This window comes from Styela clava, chromosome 14 (assembly GCF_964204865.1).
Source record: "Styela clava chromosome 14, kaStyClav1.hap1.2, whole genome shotgun sequence".
NCBI lineage: Eukaryota > Metazoa > Chordata > Ascidiacea > Stolidobranchia > Styelidae > Styela > Styela clava.
Window position 1 is genome coordinate 11,823,545 of NC_135263.1, and position 24,366 is coordinate 11,847,910.

The window sequence follows — 24,366 nt, forward strand, 5'->3', positions numbered from 1 at the left end:
TATATATGCTCGCTAGTGAAGGAATTACATTACTATATAGAGATTATATAGCAGTTGTTTTTGCACCTTTTTATTTCGAAGTTTAACATAAATCAACACAGAAATAAAATTGCTGTAAACCATACACTGAGCTGGATGTTTCAATGAATTGAATGCAGCTCTGTGTATAAAGCCCACCCCAATCTCATAGCAATTTAAAAAAAAGAATAGACGAATAATTTTGCTTGGAAATAAAATTGAAAATTCACACGAATTAAATTTCACATATTATTAATGCTATCATAAAGTTTCAGAAAAAACTGTTCAATTTAATACATTTCAGGCCTTAGCCGATAATAAAGCATTTTAACGTTCACACATTATTTATCCCGATTTATCTCCTTTTTTGATATATTTTTTACGGTTATGCACATTCGAGCATTTTAACATGGCCTAACACGTGTGGCAAGATATTTCAATACAAATTTATTTGGAATCACTGTTAAGGGTCTAAATCAGACACAGGCAAACTACGGCCAGCGGGCCAAATCCGGCCCGTTGGGCAATATAACCTGGCCCGCCTGATGCTTACCAATGCCTGATATACCACAACCAAATTAAAACGTAAAGGCGTAACGTAATTTAAAGGCGTAAAGGTAAATTGAAGTGTAAAAATAGCTCAAGAAATTTGTTGAGGTTGTGATTATAAATTTAGTTTCGGCACGAGGCTTATTGTTGTCCACTTTTGCTTTCGTAACACTGTAAATATTGTTCATAAAATGTAACTTTTACTTCACACTTGGTCACTGGTCCAAAAACCTTGCCCACCCCTGGTCTAAATTCACCGAGTTTATTGCACCGTTATTATTGTCTGAGTATATCAATCTCCAGAGTTATGACGTCTTGATTGTCTGGCCCAAGAGTCTCAGAATCGGTCTGAGGCGGCACTGATCACACATTTCAGAGTTCGACTGTTGTAATAGTTCCACGTTCTTTGATGGAGATCGGAATTAGTGCTGTAGCGAAGAACCGCATTTAGATTGTGACGGTCACTTTGATGATTGCAAAACAATCGATCTGTAAAAAATGACATCATTACCTAAATTTCGTGGAGTTAGATAATAATATACATTATACAACAAAATGCAACAATACACCAAAGAGTCAAATGACAGTTGTCTAATGCAGAGTTTCCAAAACTTTTCGGGCTATTTTTGATGCTTTGTGTTGCAAACTAGAAAAACAAGATGGATGTTTTGAATATTTTACATGCTTCAGTCTTTGCTAAACGAATATTTGAAGATTTGATGTCGACCCCAGTATTACAACGCTTCTGGCTTCCCACTAAAGTTGAATAAAAAAAATTCAGTTTTAACAAACTACCTATGACGAACGCTTACAGCTACTAAAGTGCTCTAATCGAGGGGTGTGCAAATTACGGCCCGCGGGCCGGATCAAGCCCACAGGAGTGTTTCACACGGCTCTCTTGTGTCTGCTGAAATCACGACTAGTTTTTATTGATATAAACTTCCGTTCAAAATTTCGATAAAAATGACGTAATGATGCCCCTGATTGTTACATTGTGCGTCTTATTATTGTATACACATTAGCCTAGCTGTTGTAAATAAACTGTTTTTATTCATAGTTTTCATTTTGAGCTTATCTGTAACTGGCCCGCTCGGAAAGTTTTTGCCCATTAATACATTAACAGGAATCTAAGACAAAAAGTTTCCGATTCACTTCAAATGTGCCTTGGTCATGTTGTCTAACTAAAGTATTAAATATTTGCTTACCATTGTGTTACCAAGAGGTAGTGTTCCCTCTTATGTGTTCCAATAAAGTAGTATTCCCTATTATCAATAATTTATATTCCGATAAATGATCGAAATCAATCATCCCATAATGTGGATGATCATTCTTCCATAGTGCAAATCTGTACAAAGAAAAATAATGGAAAAAATTATTTCAATTCGAATTATGCAGTCGAAATATTTATTTTCGTTGTTATAAATTACTTCCACATCTTGAATTTAAACTGCAGAGACTACAACGTGTCAAAATTAACTTATTAGATTACCTTTTCAAATACTCGATGTACTCTACTCTACTCTTATGCAACCAGTTCAAGTACTTGGGCTCCATCAACAATCCATAGCATGTAAATCAACGGTTTCATCGCCCATAATTTGTCCCAGTCACGCAAATGTCAACTCTGAATAAGGTCAGAAGGCCAGCAGTGATGCTCATGTTTATCAACAATTTAAGCACAGTTCTAGGTACTCCCGTAGTGTGTGCAATAATTTTATTCACATTTTCCTTATTTTAGTTCTATTACGAGTTCAGGGACTGTCTGTGTTAGTCAAGTGAATATACCCTCTGCCCATAGGTTTCAGTCCCTTTACACAACTTGATGTAAAGAAGGCAAACAAAACTAGTTACCTTCATATTGGTACAACCACTTCTGGAGCGCCCAATTTCATTGCAGATAAATCAACAGTTTCATCAAAGATTTTTCCTTAATTATCAAAGTGACCACTCGAGAAAAGTTGACCTATATCTAAATTGGAAATAAAGTACAAACATAAATTTTATCAAACGGCCAGCGGTGCCACTCGTGGTTCATCAACAATTAGACGATCTTCTTATTGTATATCAACAGTTTCGTCATATATCGTCAACGCAACTCGAAAAATAATGTTCAACTATTGAAAAATCATCAGTTAACAAAAATGGTTAGACCTAGCCCCTGCAAGAATAAATGGTTAGACGCAGCCTGCATAAAAAAGAAAAAATGGTTAGACCTAGCACCTGCAAAAATGGTTAGATGCAGCCCCGCAAAAAAGTAGTTAGTCCCAGCCTGCAAAAAAACGATTGGATCTAGCCTACAAAAAATTGTTAAAACTGTTAAACAGAGCCTGCAAGAAATGGTAAAAATAGTTAGATGACCGCCTGCAAAGAAATGGGGAAAACGGCTAGACCCAGCCTGCAAAAAAATAGTAAAATGGTTAGACCCAGCCTGCAAAATATTATTAGATGCAGCCAGCAAAATAGATAGATGCAGCCAGCAAAAAAATGGTTAAACGCAGCCTGCAAAAAATGTTAAAACGCCGACTTCAAGACATAAAAAATATAGATCTGTAAACAAGGACACAATATAGGCGTTAAAACGAGGTCAACAAATTCATGTTTCGTTCGTTTCTGTTGGCTTATAAAAATCCTCTTATTTTAAAATCCATGCCGCCAAGTTCAACAAATTACATCAGATTCATCAACAATATCAACTTAAACGTAGAAGAATCTGGGAAAAAAATCTGTTAAGTCGTTTATTGCAGCATAATTGGAGATCAGTCTCAACAAATCATCCCACGCAATTTAGAGCCATGCAACCAAGATGTCCATTTTCAACTTGCAATATCATGTTTTTCAACTCTCCACATAAATGCAACATAGAAAAGCACCCGAAATATATAAATTTTGTTTTAATATAGAAATGTTACACCATTGCGTTTATTCATCCTCCACAATTTGAGTCTTCACCGTCACTACCACAGCATACAAGATTCATTATCCTTCCTGTTCAACATCGGTTTTGTTGGCACCATGCTTCCGTCAGCGCTACCATGCAAGAATATATTTAGGTATGTTACCAATGTATTTCACATCATTCGCACTGATTCAATGCTAATAACAGAATAACTGTTGCCTCAGGCCGAACGATTTGCCTCAAATTTCGTCCCTTCATTTGAAGGCCTTCCGGAGGAATTTAATCTAAATTTCAAAATATTCGCACTTCACCAAGGTAACAGAAACGGGAAAAAAGATAAACTCAACAAGATTCAAACCAGTCATTTACATACACCTCTCCCGCCCGACCCATAAATTTCTGGTGTGAAACCATACTTTAATTTTCAACGTAATTAAAAATGCATTCGAATATTCAGAAATTGGCTCATATGCCGGTGAAAATTATCAGTTAAATACTTTCTTACGAGTTACATAAAAAACGCCTCCTAAAATAGAAACAGGGGAACATACTGATTCAATCAGTCAGGGTTCTTAAAATGTCGAAAAATAGCACCTATACCGGTAACTACACTCTTAGTTGTAAAAACAACGCGCGTGCCCAAAATTAAACTCTGAAAGGCTCCTAATAAACTTTATTACTAATGACAAAATATCTATCACCCCCTAAATTTCAAAACACCTCTCTAAAATAAAAATAAAAGCAGGTGAACATACTGATTTAAACAAGCAGGAGTTCTTAAAGATGCCGAAAAATAGGACCTTTACAGGTAACTACATCGTTAGTTGAAAAAAACGCGCATGCTTAAAACTCAACTGTGGAAGGAAGACTCTTATGTACTTGATTTTATTACTTTTAATACTATTCTTCTTTCATAACTTTAGGTTGTATTCAATACTGACCTATCACATGTCCGCGACTGCCATAGAATAGCCCTGTAAACAAAACAGAAACGTAGCATCTTGATGACATGCGAACGGCAAGTTTACTAACACGACTCAGGTCGAGGCAGCGTTGGTTAACGAGTTGATTACTATCCCGCGTTTTGTAAAATTTCGGCTCCACCAATCAACGTCCGATTCTGCTTTTTCTGATGACTTTTACCCCGCGCGTTTTTTTAGAATCTTAGGTTTAACCAATCAACGCTTGTTCCTACTTTGTCTGGTGACTCTTACCACGCCCTTTTTTCTAGAATATTCGGTTTTACCAATCAAGCCTCGTTTCCACTTATTTTGATGAATTTTACCCCGCGCGTTTTTTTTTATTTTTTGGTTTTACCAACCAACGCTCGGTTCTACTTACTCTGATATTTATAATCCGCGCATTTATTTAGCGGTTATCAAACAACGGGCGCGAAGCTAATTAAAATAAAACTATTTGTTGGATTTGATCTTGCCTGCCCTATTTCGGATGACCACATTTCGGTGCTGCGGAAGTGTGTGTACCAATATGGAGGTAGCCAATTTTATGCCCCTACCTTACATAAAGTTGTGTAAAGGGACTAAAACCTATGAGCAGTTGGCTAACACAGACAGTCTCCGAACTTAAATAGAACTAAAGTGAGGGAAATCAGAATGAAATTATGGCCTAACCCTAACCTGGTACACATACTGTGGGAGTACCCACATTTCTTTATTTTGGATATTTACGTTCCATCCACGTATTCTAACGTGTTCGTTGAATTAAACATAGCTCACTTTCGTTTAACTATATATCTGTTATTTGTAGCTTATTGGTAACTAGTTATTTTTGAGGTGGGGCGCGAGACTTGACAAATTCTAATCAACGTTCAGTCCTACCAATCAACGCAAAATTTGTGAGAGCGAGAGTGACAAATTCGTGTTTGAGAATGAGCATAAATTAACGTCTCCAAAATTACGATCCGGAATGAAATCTTTAGAAATAAATCGTGAGTAAAAAATCGCTTCCCGCCACAATAGTGGTTGCCACGTTACTCTATGACGTCATGTTCTCGTAGCGAATGAAACCAAATTATGGGGATAATTATGTGTGCGAATGGATTGCTGCACTCCTCGCCGCCGTAGGATAGTTCACGTAACTGCAATGCCCCTATGTTAGGACGTGACCTAAGATACCAATTACTCTGAAAATACAATGCTCAAATACACGGAGTAGTATCAAATCTTTTGCAATTATCTACCAGATCACCAAGATGTGATCACGGAACCGTGGCATGGCGCGCAATTTTTAATTTTGATGACGTCATCACACAAAACTTTGAAGTGAAAAACGAATCCCATAAAGCCCACAATAATTTTTTTTTAAATAAATAAATGTTATAACGATCCATAAGTCCACTTGGTGTCCAATAAAATTTTCTGGCTCTCCAGTCAGCCAGAGTAAACTGCTAAGCAAATAACCGGTTTCAGCCTTGGCCCAGGAAAAATTCTTTTGCATGATTTGGGCTAGAAAGTAATCAATATGAAGCAATATACTTCTTGTGATACAAAACTTTTCGAGTGATTCATGTACTTCATGGTATACTAAGCCTTTATCAAAATACAGCACAATTGCAGTCAAATTATTTAAAAAAAAAGTTTTGCAGAAAGCATAAAACACAACCAGGCATGGTTGAAGACAAAAAATATAACAAAAAAAAAGATAAAAATATATAGTTCTTCCCAGTAATATAATTATTATAACAACGACTTAATTTATCAATTTCAAATTGTGGCACAATGATGATATCACTGATCTAAACTAATATATCTTTAAACAAACTAAATAATACTGAAATAAAGAAAATAAGAAAAGAAAAAGGAGTCTTCAGCATGAAAAAGTCAAACTTCATGTGACATACATATTTCAACTGAAGCAATCGCTATTCTTGCTTCAGTTGAAATATATATGTCTGAGGAAGTTTGATTTTGGTAAGACGAAACGTTACAGAAATATATTTGTGTTAGTGTGCAGCAAAACTATTGAACTAATCAGGATAGTTATCTTCACTCTTCTCTTTTGCTACAGCATCCTTGCATTATATGCATACGGATCCACCGACGTAAAAGCATAGAAAACAGTAAGTAGTTGCGTCTTGTAGAAACCTAATCGATACCACGACTTTACTTATTATTGATTTTTTTTCAACATCTTCGGACATCCTGATAACATTGTACTCTGAGCACAATTACTTCACATGCTACTTCGCAATACAGTACATACATAAACCTAGGAGGTACCTGAAGTATGCGCACCAAGATGGCGCACAACCTGCACTCACGTTGTGTACCAGGTTAGGGTTCAGTTTATACGACCTGAGGTTGGTGCGCATACTTCAGGAGCACCCCTTGCAGGCTACTGAACTACTCCGATGAGATCAAGGTCCGTCGTAAATTGTAAATACATAAATGTTGCCAGATGATCGTTTTGATTTCCGTTTACTTTTCGGGAATTGTTGTGTTTCCCCGAAAATAAGACTGGGTTTTATTTCCATTTTCTTTATAAAATTAACACTAGGGCTTATTTTCAGGGGATGTCTTATATTTTTATTTAACCAAAACAAAATTTTAAAGTAGAGATTTTCAAATATAAAAAATATGAAAACTGTTATCCATTTACTTAAAAATAACACGTTTTCATTCAAAATAACTGCAACGCATAAATTATCAATCATTTAAAACGTAGGAGAGATTTCTTGTTATTAGGACAAAAAAATTTTGCTTCATTGACTAGGTTTTTCGGGGAAACATGCGGTAGCGGTAGATGATCAACATATTATATACAAGAATATAGTGTAAATTATTGTCATATTTGTCCCGGGATTAATCATATGGCGAACCATGCTTTTCGTCCGGTTTCCAGTCTATGTTGGGCATACGGAAGAGAGATTTTATTCTATAAACAACATTAACACTAAAGCCACATCACATTTTGGATAATATTGTTTTATGTGTGTCTGCAAGATCTACGAAGATCATTACGACCTTGGAAAACTATGGACTTCATTTCAATAAATTATTGGAAAAGATTCATAGTAGGCTAACACAGAATCAGCATCGAACGATGTTTAAAAATCACTCATTTCCAAGTATTCAATACGTAATTGATCATAGCAGAAGAACCATCCATTATGGACCGTATTATATACCGTATATTTATATATATATGATAAAGCCAGTACTGGTAATATGTTTCTGTTTCGCGCTGTTTCTCTGTGTTTTACGCTGTTCCCCTCTGTTTTGCGCTGTTTTCTTCTGTTTCGCGCGGTTTCCCTCTGTTTTGCGCTGTTTCGCGCTCTTTGCGGTGTTTCGCGCTATATTCAGTAAGTAGTAAGACCGTCAAACGGTAAATTTATACTACTACGGTCAAACAGAATTGATTGATCTTTTATTTAAAATAGCAACAAAAACGCGTACGACCCAGACGGCAGTCGGGCTGACTCGTGCATTAAGGAGTCAAATTCGGAAAAAAATATAACTCCCTACTCCGGGCCAGTAAAAAAATGTATTATCAATTAGGTACGTCTAAAAATATTTTACAATATCTTCAGAAAAACAATAACGGAAAACTTTTTTGTCGAATATTTAGGATAAGATTTACATATTTATCCCGGGGGATACTCATTTCGACTGTGACTAACCCCGCTCACAACAATAACCTTATATTTCGTATGCAGTGCCATAGACACCTTATACTCTTAATAACAATTATAAAACATTCCATGTGACCGCAAGCAGTCGAGATACCTGATGTAACGAGACTACCTGATGTAACTGAACATTTTCTGATTACAAGGTCAAATATTCTAAGAACGTATAGAAACATATAGAATACTTGTATAACTACTACTTTTGGCGTGTGGTCACTTCCAAGTAAATTGAAAATTTCAATCGTGCCTTCGACAAACATTCATACAAAAATATAATATTATCTATATTCTCTCTCTATCCTATCCTATCCTCTCTCTCGTTGATATCTTTTAATTTGTATAAATTTAACTCCAACCACCACTTCTACGTGTTACCCTAGGCCTGGGCTATTAGTCGTGTCCACAAAAGCTTCGCAGGGTAAACTCAAAGCGTATACTGGCCAGTTAACGGATTACAGGTAGTCTAGTCCTCTTGGGATAGGATTGGATTTACATATTTATTTGGGGGAGAGGAGAACGATAAGACGGCTTAACCATACAGCCATATGGCGAACCACGGCCTCTCGTCCAGTTAAAATTCCATGTCCAAATGCCGAATTGGGATTATTTAGTTATTTGTTATTCTGTTATTGGAAGCATGGACTTGATGGTGGAGGAAGCCGTAAGTTACCAATAGGCCTATACGTTATGGTCTGTCCTACGTGAACCACCCTCTTGATCATACTTCTTAGCAAGGGTGCTTTCTCTTACTGTCTTAGCAAATACTTAAATACAGAAATGTTGTCTTCTTACGATTGGACAGGTACGGTACCGTACCAGTACAGAAGTGTGGTAACTGGTAAGCCGAATTACCTGCATATAGACTAACTGTATAATGACGTATAGCCTAGATGCCTAAATTACTGCATTAAGGTTGTAGCTAATAGATCCCATGGATGTACAAATCATTGTGTTCTAGATGTAACGTTAGACAATGATATGTCTTTATATATACAGATATACCGAACCCGGTTTGGTGCTACTGTATGGATGTAATGGTAGGTACAGAGGTATGAGATGTTTAGATCTACTTTCAAACTTAGATATCTCTTCCAGTCTTTTGACTTACAGACTTGAGCATATTCCTTTCAGCATTTGAGTCCAGCGTTCAGACGTTAGATAGATAACTACACAAACTGCCCGCATTTTCAACGCATACATGCATAACTGGTCCGGTCAAATGTCACTAAAAGACCAGATAATTTTATAGCCTATTTTATAGTCTGTAAGTTACAGTAGCCTTATATAGTTATTTCATTTTCTGATATATGCCTATTACAGTATTATATTTTGATCTTGTCTGCTTTTAGTATATAATTCAGGAATTTCTGAATTCATAGTATCTGCGCTTTTTTACAGTATAGTATAGCTTATACAAATAAAATAAATTATCTGCATGCGTAGTATTGTTTATTACATGAGAAGAGTAATTGGAGTCGATTGTGGTACAACTACATACAAATCTTTCATAAAACCGACAATACATACATTACAAAAAATGAAGCAAGACCTAAAGAATGAAGATACACCAGAGAATGCTACATTATGGAAGAAATATACTCGCATTATGGGAGTTGTGGCACTATATTGGACAATTAGTATCAGTTTAGTATTTCTGAATAAATATTTATTGAAAAGTGACAGTTTAAAATTGGATGCACCATTGTTTGTTACCTTTTACCAATGCGTCATCACTGTTTTATTATGTTTGGTATGCAGTGCAGTATCGCAAAAGAAACCAAACTTACTAACTTTCCCATCTACACAATTTGATATGAAACTTTCGAGAGAGGTTTTGCCTCTGAGTATTGTTTTTGTGGGTATGATTACATTCAATAATCTTTGTTTGAGGAGCGTTGGGGTCGCTTTTTACACCATCGCAAGATCTCTTGTTACAATATTCAGTCTCATCTTTACCTATTTTATTCTCGGAAAGAAAACTTCATTACCAGCTTTGGCCACATGTGCAGTGATTATCTCTGGCTTTTGCTTGGGAGTAAATCAAGAAGGTGAAGTGGGAAGCTTGTCAGTACTTGGTACTGTATATGGTGTAATTGCAAGTTCGCTTGTTGCGTTGAATGCAATTTATATCAAAAAAATATTGCCAGTTGTGGATGAAGATATATGGAAACTGACTTACTACAATAATATCAACGCATGTGCCATATTTTTACCAATGATTATCATATTTGGCGAACTTAAAACTTTATTTGAGTTTGAAAATTTGTCATCGATGTCATTTTGGTTTTTTATGACTCTTTCTGGATTTTTCGGATTTATAATGGGCTTTGTTGTTGGATTGGAAGTAAAGGTCACGACCCCTGTCACTCATAACATCAGTGGCGTAGCAAAAGCTTGTCTTCAAACTGTCATTGCTGTTGTTTATCATGGGCAGACAAAAACAGCTTTATGGTGGATGTCTAATCTTTTAGTTCTTACTGGTACAGGAGCCTACTCTGGTGTGAAAAGCTGGGAAATGAAAGTTGCTCATGAAGAAGCAGAAAAGGCCAAACTCGCTAAAGAATTTGAAGAGAAAAAAACTTCGGATGTATGATTTAAATACCGAAAACATTCAATCATACTTAGTAACTGTTAGTCTATTTTCGCTTTTGGTAGTATCAAGCCTTTTTATATGTCAATGGAGCATTGCCTAACAAGATTTACACTTTTCAGTTTGTACAAGAATATCCTGAATATTAATACTTCACTGATAATTGTTGTGGATCAACAAAAATATTCTCAGTAGAATGACTGATGATGGCTTTTATCAAGTTTTGAAGTTAAGTTTTGTTGTTATTTTACGTGGTTATGATATTGACAGTTTTTTTTAATTTTCTATTGTATGTATAGAATGAGTTCTGCACTTTGGGCAATAAACATAAAATATAGCATGATATATACCTACATTCTTATAGGTACCGGTATAATGTGTCATTTTGTTTATGTAATTTCTATTATTGTTAAAGAATATATGTGTATGTATATAAAGTAGAATGAATATTTAATGCATTGAGATACAAATTGAAAGTCTTAAGTTTGAAAGTCTTCAAAGTGAAAAGTCTTAAGTTTACAAAGCAGTAGCAAAATTAGTTTTTTCTTTCAATATATTTGGAAAATAATAAATTTATGATAATTTTTTATAAATCTAATTTTGAATCAAAATTTTACAATTCTTGTTTTGAAATTTGTTGTCTTCAGATTTAATTTGCCATATGTCATTCTAATAATAATTAAGGTACAAGCAAAATCATGCTATATGTTTGTTATTATAAATTCAAATTTGGCACAGAATTAGTGGCTTATAGCTGCATGTTTATGAGACGATTATAATACGCTTCCATCTTATATAATGTTTTCATACACTTTTAGTAGGTTGAAGCAACAATTTGGCTATTACTTTGGTAATGCATAATTTAAGGATTTAGAGTCTGTCTATAAACTTTTCTTCTCGGTGGTTATGTTCATCAACGCAAGAGCATTATCTACTTTTTGTTGAGGGATTCAAATCTGGGTTTCATCAGTCTACACAAAAGGACATGCATGGATATGACTGCACTGTTGATGTAGATGAATCGATTATTTTAGTTTCCTTCCATTACACCATGATATGTATTCACTTCACGTTTGCTTTTTTTTTTTAACTTATATTCTTAAATATTCATGAAATCACCACTGATGAAACCAGCTAAAGCTGATGTTGATAGGTAACAATAACTTGGAATCTCTTTGGTTTTTGGTAGCTGTTATTGTAGTTTTGTAGTTGCTTATTCATATTGGTCCTTTTTTCTAAGTATATTCGATATTTAGGGCAGTGAATTTGTTATGCACTTCTATAGGCTCAAGTGCTGTTTTTTTACTTTCATGTAGATATCCATACGTATACGGATGTTTCATTTTTTAGGGGTTATAACACATTAGTTTAAACTTGCATTGTCATAATGTAGTGCAATGGTGCTGAAAACGTATATCACAGAAATGGACAATTTTGAAAATATATTGAGTTTTAACAGCAATAAAATTCACATGGGAAGTAGTTGGTACCTGTAATTATTTATCTGGTGGGCCTTTGTCTATTAGGGTTATTGGCACAGCACAGCAAGTTATACCTTTTCTGTAGTTGGATGATTCGTTAAATATACAAATTTCCATTTTGCACAAATAAAAAGTAGTGACTGAAAATTTGAATAAAATCTCGAGCTGTGGTGCAAAAGTGAAATAGTGGTATGTATAAATATGACGCCTTGCAACTCTGAAACAATATGTTTCGAAATAGTGCTCATATAAATAAATTATGGAAATTTAGTGAAATAGAACTTGCATTAAGATTTTCAAATGGGCCTCGGCGAAATGTAGATTTGTATAAGCCATTTTTATGTATTTCGGAAATAACACGCGACAGAAATGTCATTTCTCCTCGCCAACGGAATGGAGCCCCAGGGCATTCTCGTCTGATGTGTTTTAGAAGGCGTGACGCTTGATTACTCAAACTATCGATGACTCGATGGTCAAACCACTAATTATAAACCGGTATTCTTCTGGCCCATTATGATGTCATAAAGTCTTCTGACAAACGGAAGCGGCACATTTGTTCCCAGACGTCGATGCAAATCTTTGACGATTGTTGTTTCCCAAACCATTGCCCTCAGAAAAAATGCGTCGTGTGCACAATTGGAAAACTGTTCATGTTTTTTCGTGTCAGTATTACAAGCCGTTTTACTTGTGTCCTGAGCACAATTTTAATTCAAAATACCTAACCACCCGTCATGTAAATTTACACCAAATCGCAGCTTTTTCGAAATTATTTTTTGATAACTGCAAATAAACTAAAATTCCTCGGAGGACCAAATGACCATGGACTCCTTTTATTCACACACAAAATAACCTGCAAACACACGAGATAATGTTTACAACCATGCTGGAAAATTTGTGTGCGAGTAAAAAAGGTGGTTGAGTGGAGGATGCTTCATTTTCAATTTGGGACAAGTAAAAGGAAACGATGCAGTACTTGCTAGTGTTGGACGAACAATACAACAATAAGTTCCTTCAGAATATCTTCATCCATGGGTTTTCTGCCCACCTTCATTTTATGGACAAATTGTGTCGAGCTTGGAGGGTACCAACAGGAACATTAGGTGGTTGTTGATGATGGTGTGCATGGTTTGATACAAGTAGCTAAACAACGTATTTACATCAACTACATTATTCTAACTAAAATTGCATACGGCGCATTTTCGGGAAAAGTAAGAGTGAATATGAATGAGTGGCAAAACGTTCTTCTCGTTAACAACACTCGATCGCTGGTAAAGGGAGAAGATATCGCCCACATACTACACAATGACCTATAAAACTGTATTTTCATTGAAGTAATAACGTTCTAACGAAAAATACAACCACTGAAAATTTCTGAGCAATTGGTTAAGTATTTAAAGAGAAAGGCGATTTTTCCACAACAAAAATTCTACCAAAAAATAGTAGCAAAACGATTCTAGCCATTGCACGAAAAAAGTTGTCATCATACGGCTTTAGTCAGTCGTACCGGATTAGGTAAAAATCAAACAGGAAGTCTGTTGATGATGGCAAGTCAAAGGAAGAACAGAAGGCAATAATCTTATATTGCGCAGGTGCTCAAATGATTGAAGCTGCCGAACACTTTGTATACAGTGATACAGAGGACGAAAATGACCCTAAAGTTCTACTACAGAAAATGGCTGAACACTGTAATCCTCGAAAGAATAAGGTGATAGAGACTTTTCGCTTTTTCAATATACAGTACAAAGACAATTTTGATACATTTCTCATTGAACTCCGTAGTAAAGCCGATTCCTGTAATTTCGAAAACAAAGACCGAATGATCAGAGATAAAATCGTATTTTCAGTAAGCGGTAAATTACAAGAAATTCTGCTGCGGGAGACGGATCTCAATATGTCAAAAGCCATAAGAATTTGCCAAACATATGAAATGTCAGAAAAGCAAGCGACGGAGATCCGTGCATCTTCAGAAAGCGAGCAACGAATTTTGTTGACTAAAAATAGACAATACCGAAATACGAACAGAGCTTCGAAAAACAAGCGTATTCCAAATGCATACCAAGAATGCAAATTTTGTGGACGCAGACACAAGTTCGGGATATCCTTTTGTCCTGCCTACGGAAAAACTTGTCATTCGTGCAATGGTAGAAATCATTTCCGAGTGAAGTGTAGAAACGCAAGCTATGTTCGACAAATGAAGAAACATGACCAAAATGAAGAAACGCTTGAAGAAGGACATCAGCGTGTCCAGAATATAAATAACGTCAACAGTTCAAGAATTACTGCTCTGATGGAAGTCAATAATTATGAAGTCAGATTTCAAATTGATAGTGCTGCAGATGTCAACACAATATGCGAGAAATATGTGAGGAAAGACCAAATTAGACCAACTACTGACAATCTTGTGATGTGGAATAAAACGAAAATGAAACCACTTGGTGAGGCAATTTTAAAGGTAAAAAATCCTCGAAATGATGAAGTCGCAGAGGTAAGATTTACTGTTGTCAAGAATAATTTCAACTGTCTTTTGGGGTTAATGACAATACAAGAAATGGGTTTGATTACAATAAACAGCGATAAATTTATTGCAAATGTTGACCTACCGCAAACTTTGGGAAACTTGGGAATAGCGAAATTAAAAGTTGATCCCGATTTTCAACCTAGAGTTTTACCTTGTAGAAAAATCCCAATAGCTCTCCAAGATAGAGTTAAATCAGAATTAGATAACCTGGTGAAAAGGGGAATCTTAATACCGGTGGATGAACCTACCGATTGGGTTAGTCAAATGGCTGTGACTGAGAAACCTAACAAAAAGCTTCGAATATGTATTGACCCTCAACCTTTAAATGCCGCGTTGAAACGAGAACACTACAGATTACCTGTTCTTGATGATGTATTGCATAAGCTACGCAATGCAAAAGTGTTTACGAAGTTTGATGTAAAAGAAGCATATTGGCACGTAATATTAGATGAAGAATCGAGTAAGTTAACGACAATGATCACACCTTTTTCTCGTTACAGATGGGCTAGACTCCCATTTGGTTTGAATGTGAGCAGCGAAATATTTCAGAAACGTTTAAATGAAGCATTGTTCAGATTGAAAGGTGTTATAACGATTGCAGATGACATCATAGTAATTGGATGCGGAGACACGAAATCTGAAGCGGAGGCGGATTTGAGAGAGAACACAAGAAATCTCCAAATAAGGTGCCGAACTAAAAACATTAAATTAAATGATACCAAAGCAAGAATTATGAAAGAAGAAATAACTTTTATGGGCCATAAGATTACAACAAGTGGGATAGAGCCAGATCCTGCTAAGACAGAGGCCATAGTGAAAATGTCATCGTTAAAAGATGTCAGTGATGTGAAACGATTTTGTGGTATGATTCAATATTTATCCAGATTTTTGCCTAATCTTGCCAGTGATCCAGAGCCAATTCGAAATCTCACTAGAAAGAATGTTAAATGGCTATGGGACGAAAAGTGTGAGAAAGCTTTTCAATTGGTCAAACGTAACATTACGAAATCGCCCGTATTAGCTTATTACGACCCTGACCTTGACCTAGTTCTACAAGTTGATAGCAGCAAAGATGGTCTTGGTGCTGTTTTAATGCAGAATGAGAAGCCTATCGAATATGCATCCCGTGGTTTGTCAAAATCTGAAAGAAATTGGGCTCAGATTGAAAAAGAAACTTTATCTGTTGTATTTGGACTTGAACGATTTAATCAATATACCTATGGTCGCAAAGTTATAATTCACAACGATCATAAACCTCCTGAAACAATTTTGAGCAAACCATTAAGTCAAGCGCCCAGACGTTTACAAACTCTTATGATGCGATTGAACAGATATAATATCCAATTCAAATATATGCCTGGAAAATCCTTATTAATTGCTGATACCCTCAGCAGAAATTTTATCGAAAATTCCAAACATTTTCCACATATTTTGAAAGTAGACGCTTTAGAGCAAATTCCAGATGAAAGAATTGAAGATGTAAAGCAAGCTATGATGAAAGATGATGAATCGATGAAGTTGCTGAGATATATAAAACATGGATGGCCCGAGCATAAGTATGACTTACCTGACTGTGTAAAACCATATTTTTCAATAAGAGATACATTGAGTTATCAAGATGATATTATTTTGAAGGGTGAACGTATATGGATCCCAAAATCTATGCGTAACGAAATAAAGCAACAACTTCATTTTTCTCATTTAGGTTATGCAAGTATGATGCGCCGTGCTCGTGAAACTGTCTTTTGGATTGGTATGTCCAAAGAGATTGAGCAAATTGCTAACAATTGTTTTTCTTGTCAGCTGACGAAACCAAATAATCAGAAAGAACCATTATTGCAACACAACGAAGGAAGTGTTCCTTGGGAAAAAGTTGGAATTGATTTATGTGAGTATAAAGGGAAAAATTATCTAATCACGGTTGATTATTTTTCAAGTTTCTTTGAAGTCGATGTGATGACGACGACAACTACGAATCAAATCATCATATGTCTGAAACGTCATTTTGCTAGACATGGTATTCCAAAGATGTTAATCTCAGATTGTGGGAGAAATCTCAACTCGTCGGAATTCGAGAAATTCATGAGAGATTGGAGAATTCAGCATGTTACCTCTTCACCCGGACATCAACAAGCGAATGGAAAAGCTGAATCGTCCGTGAAAATTTTCCAAGAATATGCTGAAACGGACTGCAAACACGAATGAAGATCAATTTCTAGCTCTTCTAGAAATAAGAAATACGCCGCGTCAAGATTTGAACAGCAGTCCGTCAAAGATGCTATTTTGTCGATCAACCAGATCGATTATACCGACAATTACGAAACCAAACGAAAATTATGACTCGAAACGCCTGCGCCGAAAGCACAGCGTGAAGAAGAGTTATGACAAATCTACAAAGCCAATGAGAGAACTTAATTTGGGCGAAGCTGTATATTTTCAACATCCAGAACGGAAGGGATGGAATAGAGGAACTATTGTGAAACGAATTGCTACACGATCTTACATTGTCAAATCGAAGAATGGTGTTACATACAGACGAAATCGTGTTCATATCCGTCCTGATGAAAGTTGTAATATCGAAAAATATGAACCAAGTATTCCATTCTTGTCTGACTATAAGCCGAATAACCTCCCGGTTGCCAATGACAATTCTCGACCTCTGATTTCGAATGATGTTCCAACCAGACCTCGTCGAAATCGTAAACCTCCTATTTGGATGAAAGACTATGTGACTCAGTAGTGACTATAACTTGATTTTGAGTGTTAAATATTATTGCTCATTTATGTGTCTTAATTGTAGTGGTCATGAATTGTGTAATAGGTAAAGGTGAATATTTCCTATTCTGAATTTGAAAATAATTTATGAAATTTATCTTAAACAAAGAGGGATGTTGATGATGGCCAATAATGCCTTGTCGAGTAACGTCCCTAATAATTGATTGTGCTATCTGTCTTGTGCTAACGTGTCGCAGTTGTGTCACTCGCTAGTATGTTCTGTTGCTGTAGACATCTTATGTTGTGTGTTATGCTGGTGTAATAAAGAAGTGTAAGCGTATTCAGTTGAACCCTTATTCTATAATAGCTTGGGTGTAGAACTTAACATATACCCAAGACATTATTAACAAAGTCGATTCTCAAAAAACATCCATTGTTATGGCTGCCAGTGTTTGTAGAATTTGAAAGAAGGCAGAGCAAAATTTTCCCATCAGCTCATGTCTACGGGCGATATACACAATGCTTTTATTTGGTCTCTGTTGGCGCTATCGCCATTCGACCTCAAAAGTTATGCCTAGCGAGTATGACATCCACTGATATTTCTTCATATTAGGCCAATGCCTTGTCGCTGATTTGACCGTATTACCTACCTATTAGCCCCATCGTTGAGTATACCCACACAAAAAACTTTTCAAGTTTTATATTGTTTTATTCGAAACCTTTAGAAGCCATTTAAACGAAATCGCCGAGATTCTTAGCAAGGCACAACACGCTCGATATCAGTTGAAAAAATGTCAGACAGGGAATTTAAGGATGGGGTGAGAAATGAAAGACTTCAATAATTTGCCTTATAAGGGCAAATTCATAACATGAAAAGGACGCTATGAAGATTGCAAACTTTTGCAAATGGAGTAAGCGGAAAGCATGTAAAAAGTACAAAAAATCTCTGGGGTTAAAAGGTATAAATCATCAAAGCTAGATTTCAACCATACGTCCAACTTCGTCAAGAGAATTTGACTGAAGGACGCACTGTTACAAAATTGACACCAAGCCTTCTCCAATTGAGTAAGATCATGGGAACAATTGTAATTAAGACGAGCAAATATTAATGCTGAAATTAAAAAGGGAAAATGTTCAGTTCTAGTTAAACGAAGAGACGTAAAAAAACAAATAACGGAGGAACAAAGACGCACCCTTGAGGTACACTGACAAACAATGGTAAAAAAGGCCCGACAGACAGAACACGGAACATGTAATCGTTGAACGAAAATAGCATAAAAACTTCACCAATTCACCTTGATCCAAGTACAAAATCACCAGGCAGGGCATAATTACAACAGCAAAACACCAAATCATACCGTATTATCCAAATAATTCGATTTAAAATCAGATATAGAAATTTCGCCACCAATTTTACAGAAAAAATCCCCAAATTAATAACACATATACGCCGAGTATGCATTGATAAGTAAGAGTATGTATAATGTCTGATACGCAAAATCATTAGTTACGGAATACTTTTGTATTGTTCATCTGGGTATATATATGTTTGTACACTAGAGATTGAAGTTCAAAATAGTTACAAGAAAATCGAGTTACATTGCAAATTGTCAGGAAAAAGAGAATCGTCATTGATTAATCGTGTACGACCACACAAAAACAAAACTGCTCCAAAAAAACTCTGCTTTGTCCAACTTATTGTTAATACACAGATTGATACTAGGTATTCAGCTATGGGAGATTTAACGCATGTCATGCCATTCTCGATTCTGTAGTTGATGAGCGTTGGACCAGATGCTTCGTACTCCAAGTGGATCACACTGAAACAAATGAACACATTAAATTGATATAGTCAACAATATCCAAAAAGCATATCTTGCATGTCGCAAAGCAATTAAACCAACCTCATCAGTATTCCTGTTTTCATCCATGGTGACAGCATTGGACACAGACCAAATCGAATGAGTAGTCATGTTGGTATTTGTCGTTGGGGACAGAATGTCACCCCAGATATCACCAGGTCGGGTATTCAAACCAGGAGTAGTTGGTGTTCCAGGAGGAGCATCATAAGTCGAGTAGGCCTGCTGTGTAGATTGATGTGGACTACCAGAATTGCTCCATTGTCGATGTCTTACAGAAAGACTGGTTGGTGGAGATATATTGTTATCTCTCGATACTTGGGGCGCAGGTGTGCTATATAGGCTGGTGTTATTTCCAAATGGAGAAACCCATGTTTGTTGTGGAAGATTCTGGTGAGTTGGTGCATTCACCATCAAATCTGAATATGGAAAAATAACATGGTGATTACATACGCTGTAAAACTGGAAAAATTGGTAGAAATTAATATAATTTTTGAGTAAATTAGAAGTTGATATGATATGAGTTAAAACGAAAATCAACATACTTTCAACAAGATTGAACTGAGATGTTCCGAAAGCAGAATAACTTGATGTGTTAGTTGGAGACTGGTATGACCACTGCAAGTTGGCGGCATCCTGTGCACCTGGACCTGGTTGCAACAATAGAAAAAAATTAATAATGGGTGAGGGTATACCATGCTTTCACAAGTAATAAATTCAAGTTTTAAAAAAGCCCAACAACCTCGGCCTTTTTGATCACTGTGGAATGGTAGAAATTTGTGCTATATGTAATAGGATTATATATTTCCTACATAAGATACATGAATAGGAAAAATGGACACCCAGGTAACCAAATTCTAAAGTGAAACTGTGTAACAAAAACAAACAAAGCATAAAAATAATATGAGCCCATTTAAATTTTGCTTTAATCATTGCTTTTAGCTTCAAGTAAAAAAAAAGACAAAAATGGAGAATGATAGTATACCTTGCTTTTGCTGAGCCTTGGTTCCGAAGAGATTGGTAAACATGGACGGAGAAGATAATGTACGAGCTGGGGGGTTATAAGGAAGCTGAGATTGAGGAGAAGTACGAGCTAATGATGGATCCTTTTTCGACGAATGAGTGGGTGAGATGTTAGGTGGGTCCATACCGACAGGTGGATAAGGACTACGCTTTCTAAGTTGTGGTTTGGTATTGCCATAGGATTCACTCACACTACGAGACAGCTTCTTAGTTGGAGTGGAGTGAGATGCAGGTCCTGTAACGAATTATTAGGAATTAGACGACGGTTTATAGAAAGAAAGAAAAGAAAGCGTATATCTGTGTGAACCTAATTGAGTAGGCTACTAACAGATGACTTACACTTGAGTAATGTAACTTGTACCCAAAAGTAACAAATTAAAATAATAAAATAACCAGAGAAATGAAGAAATAAAAGAATAAATCTACAAAACTTGATTGAACACATACCAGAAGTTTGTTGTTTTGATGTATTGCCTTCATTACTTGAAGCAGTGGAAAGAACACTGGAATAAGAGGAACTCCTGCTACTGCTCGACAAATGACCTGGAGAAGTCGTACCCTTGAAACAAAGAAAACAATTATTTGCGAACTGTAAAAAGCCATTATCTGATAGACAGGAACACCATTTCTGAATGCTTATGTGATGGATGATTGCTGCAAATTAGCAATTAATTATCCAGTCATGTACCATCAATGCATTTTAATAATAAGTTTTTATACCTTATTTCTTTTTCTATCTTTTCCACGTTTCTTGTCATCCATCATAAAACCAGCTTCCTCTGATTGTTTAGCAATTTGTCTCATATCTTCATCTACATCTAAAATCAATCATATTTAATAGCCACTCCCCGGGAAATTAAAAAAGATAATACAGGCAAAACCATAACAGTTCATCTGGTAGCTATGCATCCTGTTGACTGTCAGTCCCACAATATAAACTTCCATCAAATATCTTGTTTAGTAACAGTCGTGTTAGCGATGAAAAAAAATTAGCTTAACAACTGTTTTCCAGTTCAAACCAATTAAATTGAGACAAACAGAAAATACAAGCAGGTAGGTACCCAGGATCTCCACCGATACATGGAGCGGCCCACACTTAAGTAAAGCGTTACTATCCACGCAACATTGCACCTATATTATGATAGCATACTATGTAACGACAGTGACCGGGATACCGAAACTGCCAGTTCATTTTGAGTATTGCGCGACTCGTAAGTACCCTTGAGTGAGCGGTATACTGCGGCTAATAATAAATCATGTTTGCTAAAATTCCTAAGGCTTCCCCGGTTTATGTGATGAAAAATGGCTTGTTCGAAAAAGTATTTACTTCTGAGAGGGGTAGCGATCTTTGAATTTTAATTTTTGAGGTAGTTTACAAGATAATGGAGCGTGTTTTTTTGCTGATGTCATGGTAACGAAACACCAAACCGGACTTTCAGTGAAACACACAATACTAGGGTGACAGCATAACCCACATGGGGAACTTCAACCAAGCTAAACACACAGAACGAATGAGAATAAGGGTCTCCTAGAGCGAATAACAAACCTCTTTGCTGTGAAGGAGTGTCCCATAATGCAGTACTTTCTCCGCTACTACTTTCTGAAATTTCTTGGGATGATGATGAGCGTGATGACTCGAGTGGAGAGGGTCTCTTGAATATAGTAACCTAGAATAGATTGATACAATCATGCAATCAGTTAAAATAACATTGATTGTGTAGTAAGTACAGATCTACACAAGTGGCATAAGAAGGTAAGGTCACTTTATAGGTTGAGGTTTTCCACACCTCCAAGGTGTACGAGTAACCGTAAGTAACAAACATGAACTCTTTATCAGAGAACGAGAATTTTTCCAGTTGGGTATTCCGTAGCCAAATCTGCTACACCCTGTGGAAGGGCATGGGTACTGAACTTTTTTTAACCTGTGATGCCCATATATTATAGAAAGAAGAACTAGACATCTAAAAAACATAGCACTCAACATACCTTGGTAGGTTTGTTCTTCTGTTCAGCGATTGCAGAATTGTAACTGTAGGATCGTCGCTTTGGAACTCCTTTTACTGCTTCTTTGGAAGAGCTGAAATATCAAAAAAAGATTTGAAATAGTAACATTGAGTTGATTTACTTGTCATCTTGTTGGCCTGATCAGATTCTTGATATCAATCGGCCCTCGTACCAGTCCATCGTTCCGACACACGAGGAGGAGTCCTGGCCCAGTTTGATTTAAGAGTTTCCAAGGTTATGATAAATTAGTCAGGCTCACAAATTATTAAGTTGTTTCAAGCACTTTATAAATGTATCAGAACCAGGCCAGGAGTAGTTGATCTAAGATAGACGTTTGGTAAAGCACCGCATTATATACAACATTCTAACCATAGTTACCTTGAAACTTTTATTTCTGGTGATTTTCGTTCTGGAGTCTTTATTTCAGTGATAGCTTCCGATGGTGATTCCAAAATTTTCTCTGTTTCCTTGACATTTTCAATGGGTGTTGAGATTGAACGTTGCTTTAATTGTCGTAATGCTTTTTTAGAAAGTTTCTTAGGCGGCGTGACAACAGGAATCTTTTCTTCTGTATCAGATGGAGTGGACGCCTGTAGAGTATTTAATATCAAGATTTTTTATAAGTTTTTTTCACCATTGTTAAAACGTGTTCATTATATCAAAAGTTTGGTGGGATGGCAAATGTTAGAAAAATTGTACCATATGACATTTGACTTAATATAGATAGGGCCCCATGAAACTCCTAAAAAATTTGAGAAAATAAAAGTAATAACCTTTCGAACACTTGAAATCAACTCGTTTACCAGTTGTAGAACAACTATTTATTCAAAACAAGAACAACAACGACTTGCACTCGGTACCTGATATCGATATTACCTTTTCAAACTTTGCAGCAGCTTCTTTCTCTTTTTCTTTAGCAAGAGCTTTAGCTTGTTTGCGAGTCAGTTTACGTGTTTTCTTTGCCCGAACTGAAAAATTAAACACAAATTTTCACCGAAAGTTCCTTCAAATATCAAAGGAATACATAAAAGTCTTGGTGAATGAAACTATTTTCATCGAGATTCTTCAGATTGATTGAACTTGTACAAATTGAATGTTATGTGAAATTCAAAACCTCATAGCTGCTTTCCTGATCGTATTGACTTGTCAGCAAATATTTAAAAGAAAAATTCTTACTTGGTTTATGTTCAGTCTTGACAGCGGCTTCTTTTTTCATTTCTGTTGCCTCATCAATTGATGCTTCTTTTGTTAATTTAGGTTCTGCCTCAGGTATTTCTAAGCTACCAGAACTGCTTGTACTTTCTCGTAATTTTTGACTCGAGAGAGAACGTGAACGGCGTGTTTCCAGGGCATTCTTTTTTGCATCAGCACGAGTTACAACTACTTCGTTTACAATTTTCTTTTCGGACGGATTGTTTTGTAAAGCGACACCTTTCGGAACATTCTTATGAGAATTTTCATTAACTTTTTCCGCCAAGTTAGGTTTTTGAGTTATAACTGCATTTGAAATTTTTTGTTTTTGGGGTTCAGGAACTTGCTTCGTTACCGGTCTTATCTCAGCAGTGGGTTTTGTACGTCTTTCAACGGTACTCAAGTTCTCTGGTGGCCTGAATTTTTTCATACCGTTGGAGTCGATTCTACATTTGTCATTCATAGTGGAAATATGTCGAGGTCTGACACCAGATTGGTTAAACTCCACAGGTTTCGACGAACTAACAGTAGGATGTATAACCTTTTCTGGAACTTTAGGGGTCGGCTTATTATAAGTAAAACTCGACAGAAATCTAGAAAATAAATGTCTTGAATACCAAGGAATATTTTGATTTTTTGAATTTGAAAGAGGCGGAAAATCAGGATGTGGGTCAGTTTGTTGTGAGACATCTTGCTTTGGCTCGATACCGATACCAATTGATTTAAAACTTGGTGTTGACGAAGTTGATGTGGATTTCTTTGCATCCAATACTTCTGGACTTGAAATGTGTCTAAAAAATAAAACGCATGAATTTAGTTGAGATTGAAAACAGAGCAAAGTAGGGTACTTCTATTTCAATCAATTCAAAATATA

General features: G+C 36.1%; 2 protein-coding genes across 3 annotated transcripts in view; one reads left to right on the forward strand and one right to left on the reverse strand.

Moving 5' to 3' along the window:
• LOC120340978 (transmembrane protein 131-like) overlaps window positions 1-24,366 on the reverse strand; it is a 142,063-nt gene that overhangs the window by 82,832 nt on the left and 34,865 nt on the right. Inside the window, exons 29-39 of one of the 2 annotated variants that reach the window (XM_078119664.1) lie at window positions 23,478-24,283; window positions 23,178-23,269; window positions 22,680-22,891; window positions 22,284-22,374; window positions 21,844-21,964; window positions 21,018-21,115; window positions 20,745-20,856; window positions 20,260-20,532; window positions 19,820-19,924; window positions 19,320-19,693; window positions 19,148-19,235 (exon numbers count right to left, since the gene is read on the reverse strand). In XM_078119664.1, the coding sequence (XP_077975790.1) occupies window positions 19,158-19,235; window positions 19,320-19,693; window positions 19,820-19,924; window positions 20,260-20,532; window positions 20,745-20,856; window positions 21,018-21,115; window positions 21,844-21,964; window positions 22,284-22,374; window positions 22,680-22,891; window positions 23,178-23,269; window positions 23,478-24,283 (2,362 nt within the window). In that variant the 3' untranslated portion in view covers window positions 19,148-19,157. Of the gene's footprint in view, window positions 1-18,103; window positions 19,236-19,319; window positions 19,694-19,819; window positions 19,925-20,259; window positions 20,533-20,744; window positions 20,857-21,017; window positions 21,116-21,843; window positions 21,965-22,283; window positions 22,375-22,679; window positions 22,892-23,177; window positions 23,270-23,477; window positions 24,284-24,366 lie in introns of those variants that run through there. The other variant, XM_039409385.2, reaches the window with a different exon arrangement.
• On the forward strand, window positions 9,482-12,183 carry LOC120340996 (GDP-fucose transporter 1-like). The gene has a single exon (XM_039409411.2). It carries the CDS (start codon window positions 9,547-9,549, stop codon window positions 10,702-10,704), a length of 1,158 nt encoding a protein of 385 aa, XP_039265345.1. The 5' UTR covers window positions 9,482-9,546; the 3' UTR covers window positions 10,705-12,183.